We start from the raw sequence: 6,531 nt of genomic DNA on the forward strand, positions 1-6,531 counted from the left end.
TTGTATAAAGAAAACTACGAAAAAATATACTTACAATACTTTATCGAACTAAATTAAATACATTTCTTTTCATTTTTAGTTTTTATGGTTTGAATAAGTTTATTTTATTTTTTATTGCAAAATTTCGGGATTTCGGTATACATACATATATTATACTAATTAAGAAGTTTTGTCGTATTCTTAGGACCACTAATTAACTTTATACCAGCATTTTGTTACGTTGTTTTAATTGGAGAAACCTAATGCCGCGGTTATACTAACCCGTTTTTGTAGAGTTAAACGTTTTTGCACGGCGAAAGAATGTTTTCGCAGCGACTAAAAGAAATTTACTAAGGCAAATGCAGTTTTTTATTTACATCTTTAATTTTTATTAATAGTTTTTTCTTCTTTGTGATATTCTTATTTAATTTATGCGAGCTTGGTTTAAACTTGACCAAAGAAGATGCAAATTTCGTTTCGCATGTAGAACTTTGTTGGAGGAATGAACCAGAATGTAACTTTTTTGCTTTCTACATACAGTGAGAGTCTAGTCTGAGCGATAAGACAAATTTCTCTTATTTTTTATAAATATATTTTTCATTCAACAACAAAAACAACAAGAATCAATTCTTTTAATTTCGAACTCTGGAAAATGCCAGAATTTTTCAGTTCGATAGCAGTTTTTTAGCCCAATAAATTTTAGTATAATAACAGGTCTATTCTGTGCTGGTAATAAAAATTTTGCAACCGGTAAATGAAGTTCCTGTCAATTTTTAAACCCTTTTCGCATTCTGTGTACTCTTGCAACCGATAAATTTTGTTACCATGTCATAAGCTGGTAACAAAATTTTGCCCCGTGAAATATGCAATGCCAGAATTTCCACAATTGCTGAATTGCTGAATATTTTAACTGCATTACCGACGTACCTAGAATCGTGGTGACAAGAACTGGTAACATTTCTTGGTAATAAAATTTTCCGATCACAAAATTGTCGGTAACGTCTATAAAAGTTTTTAAGAACGTATTGCGCATTTTCTTCCACATAATGGATGCGCACAATCTTTTTTTTATGAAAGTACGCACCCAACATTACTTCCAGTGCGCGCCCATTCCTCAGGGCCTGGGTTCGAGCGCAGTTTCCGACCAACATCAAAAAATAAAAAAAAAAGTTGTTTTCTAATAGCGGTTGCCTTTCGCCAGGCAATGACAAACCTCCGAGTGTATTCGGCCATGAAAAACCGCTTCTCAAAAAAACTCAATCGCCGTTCGAGAGTCAGCGTTAAACTGAAGGTTCCTCCCGTTTGTGCGACAAAATCAAGGCGCACGCTACAAATCGGATGAGAAGGTCGGCCAAACACTACGATATTGTGTAAGAGCCAATTTATTATTTTTATTATTTTATTTTGATAATGTGTGTTCTTTTATTTCTACTTTTTACTTATGAATATACATACATACATATGTACACAAAATTTTTTTGAAATCTTACTGAATTTTTAAGCAAATTTTTTTAACCGCCTATTATTTTTAAAGAGTAAAGTTAAAGCTCCACAGGAGCCTTTTCAGGCGTTGCTGCTTTTGAAGTCGTTCTGGCTTTTCAGGTTTGTAACTCTACAATGTCAAATGTCAAAACTTTTGACAATCCAAACGAAGCTATTCAGACGCATACATACATACATATTCCCAGTTGAAGATTTTGACATAAGATAAACAAAAAAGTGTTTAAAAAGGGAAGAAAGTCACGCAGAACAAATGGATTCGATTCAAGTTCAGATTTCACTCTATCAAATCCAGATAGACCCTGTTGAAAATGTGTTCAGTTACTATCATTTTACCCATTACGTCAGTGAAAATGTAAATTTTCCGAACAGCAGACCAGCTGACCAGCTTTTTATGCGGCATCTCGAGGTTGGAACTAGGTTTTATTCGCTGCGAAATTAAATGAAAATTATTCGGCAGCCAAACATTGGATCATTAGGTGATTTTTTTTTGTGAACGAGCGACAAAGCAAGAAATATGCGATTCGTTTAATGGGATTTAGATACAAAAACCAATAGAAATAAGTCATTACCCGAGGTTTTTGCATAATATATGTACATATATACTTATTTAAAATATAAATCATGTACATATATAAGGAAACAAAAATATCCCTAACCGCTTTCGCATTAACAGTTTTTCACTTAACAACACTGCCCTTCAGGTCACGCATTTTTTTATCGAGCTGGGTAAACTCGGATAAATAGCTGAGTTTGTGTTGTTGCTTTGCATATATTTCGTCATTTTAGCGAGTGTTCTTTTGTTGGTCGGTTGCAAAAGAATGCGCCTAATGAAACTGTTATATAAATATACGATTTTCAATAAAGTGTTAAACATGACAAACAAGTTCGGTATAAGAAAAAACCATAGTACACTTATGGATTATTCAGAAGGTGTCATACCCAGTCATATTGTCATAATGATACCTTGTGAACCCACCATTAGAATTCTTAGCCAAGAACCGTATAACTTTGCTCATTAAATGTATATAACTAAATAAGTGGAAACGAGAATTATTAATTACAAATATATGTATGAAGTATGCATATGTATATACATACACTCACAAATGAATACTAAGATAAAGAAGTTCAATCATCATCATGTATCTAATAAATTTACGATAACTATACTTTGGTATAAGCCGTATTATTTTAAAAAGAATTGTACACACCAAGCTCAATAATTCTAATATCTCTATAAACTTAATTTATTTCGTAAATTATTAATCTAGCATAAGACTATGTAAACCCAACAGTTTTATCAATTACACATGTATTATCCAAGTCTAAATATAAGCAAATAAGTACTCAATAATGATGCATCAAATGAAATCATTCGAATAAAACGGAGCAAGTGTATTTAACAAACAAATAATTTCTGGTTCCATTCAATAATTCAGGGAATTTATGGTCTATAGGACAAACAACTGCGAAATAATTTTCTAGGTAAGTTTGGCTTCAAATGAGAACTCATTGGGATTTTGCTGAGTATTTCATTGCGGTATATTCAGCAACTTTCTTGTTGTCGTTAAAGTACAGCAGGTGATTCATTTCTACTTCAGAGGGTTCCCAACGAGTGTTTTAAAAATGGGTTTGAGACCTTGACCTGCCACAAACTCCCAAATAAAACGTGGCTCTAACCATAACCGCCCCTGTGGGAGATAAGAACCAGTAGTGTTGGATTTATCTAAGACGTTCGACACTCTATGTTTTCTAGTAGCGTGGACATAGAGGCCTCCTATCTCGTACATGGATTCAAACGGTGGCACGGTGGTCGGCAGTCGTCAGTAGCTTTTTGAAGAATTGTGCAAGGTGTCCGACAAGGAGGTGTCCTATCGCCGCTACCAGTTTTCGAGTTGGCTTTAAACCTGATGACATGCTCGAAGAACGCTATCTCTACTTGCGAGCCTAATCCACTCCCCAGCAAAATGCTCGGCAATCCTTTTTACGACCTGGACGAAGGAGCTTAGACTACAGCTGGGAATTCACGTCGATGGCGTGCATACAACGCAATTATCAATAGAATACAGAGCCGCAACAAGATGCTCAAGTCACTAACCGACAACTTCTGGGACAAAAACAAGGAAACGTTGCTGCCAACATACAAGGCAATGGGCCGGACAGTTCTAAATTATGCAGCGCCCGTCTGGTGCCGGGAACCAGCAGGACGCAGTGGACAAAGCTACAGACTTACAAAAACACATCTGTACAGCATACCGAAAGGCCATAAATGGCCTGGGAGTCGGTCTCGACTCTACAGCGACTCTGGACCTGTGAATGGCGTTTTGGGTCACAATCACCTGACAAGGATGAGACAGAGCTTCGCCTGCCTCGGGAGACTCGCACCACCATTGCCCAGCGTCGATCTGGCTACTGCAGCAGGCTAAATTCTGACCTGAGCAGGTTCGATGCAGATGTGCTCAACCATCGCTCGGCATGCGGAGAGACACCCCACGACTCGAGACATGTCTTCGCATGCCTTCAAAACCTCATTCAACTAACACCCCCTTCCCTATGGACAGACTCAGTTGAGTGGGATTGATCTGGCCGCGTCACTCAATGGAGCGGCGTGAGCTAAATGACATACAAGTGCTTTCTCTCAAAATAACTTTTCACCACGAGTGGTGAATAAGAGAGCTTTTTTCTAAGACTCTTGTGCTTGAAAAACAAAAGTCTTTCGAGCTATCTTGCCATCTGTCTTTCATTTGTCTTACAAAACACTATTTACTTTCTTAGCCAGAACTGCCCTGTAAAGGTACATGGATCAGAAAATTCGGAGGTATTTCGTCTAATGAAGGCTAAAGCAGACTACGACTTCAAAATAATAAAATTTGTGACTATTAAAATAAAACTGGCTGTCGAATATTACCTTTTTAAGAACACTACCAGCAATCATGTAGTGAGAGTCATACAGATTACGGCGCACAGTGGTTAGCCTCATACATTGTTTGGAGAAAATTAGAAGGAGTAGGCGTAGGGCTATAATTTTTCGTATGTAATCTCTCAGGACATAAATCAAGAAAAAAACGGGTGTGATCTTTTTATTTTAAAGCACACCGCCCATACAAACCTAACCTAAAAACGCCTTAAAAATGTCATCCAAGGGCACCGATGAATTAAGGTCTCCGAAATTTCGTCCATATATTCACAATAATAGAGTAAGTAAACATACAAAAAATTAGCAAAATCAATTTACTTTAACGCATACCTACCTCCCATACAAACCTAACCTCAAAAACGCAAAAAAAAAATGTAATTAAAAGTAATGAGTTCGCGGCATTTGGCCATATATTTATAATGATAATATAAGCAAACATTCCTAAAATGGCTGTAATCGGTTTATTTTTACGCACACCCATACAGGTCTAACCTCAAAAAGCTTTAAAAAGCTTGATTTGTTAGTTCAGAATCGGCCTGATAATTAAAATAAGTTGGCACACTTACAAGCACTATTAAATAAGTAAACTCGCAGATAATTTGTCAAGCCACCAATAACAAAGATCCCAAAAAGTACTAAGGAAAAATCCTTCAATTTCTTCATGGTATCCGCATTCGTTTCTTTCTTATCGAATATTATGTCCAATATCTTGCCTAGCGCAAAAGGTACACTCATTGTAATGGCTGAAGAGATTATTAGACAACCCATAGCACCTGCAATATAAATTATTTGCATACTTTTTTTTTATAAACTTTTTATGCTAATTCTTTTTATGCATAATTAACTACCAGCAAGCACCATTTTTTCTGTCTTCGCCAATCCAATAAGCCGTACCACATCCTTTCTATGAAGCTTTACTTTGGTCGTTTTTTCAGTTTTCGGAGCGGCATTTCTGAAATCACTCCGATATCGCGCTATCCGTATATCTCGATTACCACGGACTGTTGCAAAGTTCGTAAGTAGTTGCCCAAAGGTTTGTTTTGATTTCGAGCGATAAGCGTGAACTGTGGAGAAGCCTCTGTAGCTTGGAACGGTCCTTAGTATGCCAACCAGTGTATGCTGCAAAATACTTCGACTGGTTAACCGCGTAAGCGTGCCTCTAAAACAGGTACAATGTATTAACATTTTGTAACAAAGAACATACAATTTATTAAAATGAAAATCCGCGCGCGGTATACATAACGTCGGATAAAAATCGGGGGGAGAAAAAATCACAACAGAACAGCTGATTAGGAAATTTAAAAGATTGCCACGATTTACGAAATGTTTGTCAAATATCGATATACTGTTACGATTATCCTTGTTTAGTCTGTGTTCAGACACGGAAACACGAATTGCTATTACACTGTAGGTAAATTTTAAAGTTTTGAAATACCACAGTTAAACGGCCAAACACGTAAACTTAATTTCGGCCTCTAGATTGCCATGGCGTTTTCAGAAAAACTGTATCAGGTCAAAATTTTTATAAGTTTTAGAGTTATGAAAGGGAATTTTTCCTCGTTTAAAACACTGTGCTCAGGTTTTGATGTTTTTTTCTGCGCAAAGGTTTTGATAACCGATATTACTTAACTGGGATCTTCTTAATTCAATGGCGCCCGCCCCCCCATTTCGCAAGGTTGGCTCTAGTATTTGAGATAAGGGTACTTGAAAATCTGCTTATATTTTAGGTTTTTTGTTAATCATTCCCTCAGTTTTAAGATTATTTTACTAAAATTTCGCACGTTACTGTCTTTTGATAACTTTACTATTATGAAAACTATTAACTATTTATGAAAATGAAGAAAGTCGGTGCACTATATTATATAGCTCCCATAGAACTGATTTTTCAGATATGTGACTTTGCGTTATAACTCTCATTTTATTTCGCAATATTTTTTAATAATATTACTTTATACACTACTTGGACCTGAATTTGGGTACTTTTCAATGCCACTATGCATTTTTTGGCAGTTTCCATTGTATGAATGGGTTTTTATTACCTTTTTTGTACTGTGAAAGCTACTGTTCGTTAAAGTCAAAGTGGCTGACACAAACCGAAATTCTACGCTCGCTATTACTGTCGTATTGATTGA

The 6,531-nt window shown here is 36.2% G+C and overlaps 1 protein-coding gene across 2 annotated transcripts in view; it reads right to left on the reverse strand.

Annotated features, from left to right (window-relative positions):
* Window positions 1–5,819, reverse strand: part of LOC108368882 (ATP-dependent permease MDL1, mitochondrial-like) — a 14,458-nt gene extending 8,639 nt beyond the window's left edge. The window contains exons 1-2 of one of the 2 annotated variants that reach the window (XM_017623832.1): window positions 5,248–5,814; window positions 4,936–5,172 (exon numbers count right to left, since the gene is read on the reverse strand). In XM_017623832.1, coding sequence (XP_017479321.1) covers window positions 4,943–5,172; window positions 5,248–5,584 — 567 coding nt within the window. In that variant the 5' untranslated portion in view covers window positions 5,585–5,814 and the 3' untranslated portion in view covers window positions 4,936–4,942. Of the gene's footprint in view, window positions 1–4,935; window positions 5,173–5,247 lie in introns of those variants that run through there. The other variant, XM_017623833.1, reaches the window with a different exon arrangement.
* Window positions 5,820–6,531: the final 712 nt, after the last annotated feature.

The sequence above is a fragment of the Rhagoletis zephyria genome, unplaced genomic scaffold (genome assembly GCF_001687245.7).
Source record: "Rhagoletis zephyria isolate East Lansing unplaced genomic scaffold, Rhagoletis_zephyria_1.1 Rzeph_scaffold_03371, whole genome shotgun sequence".
Taxonomy (NCBI): domain Eukaryota; kingdom Metazoa; phylum Arthropoda; class Insecta; order Diptera; family Tephritidae; genus Rhagoletis; species Rhagoletis zephyria.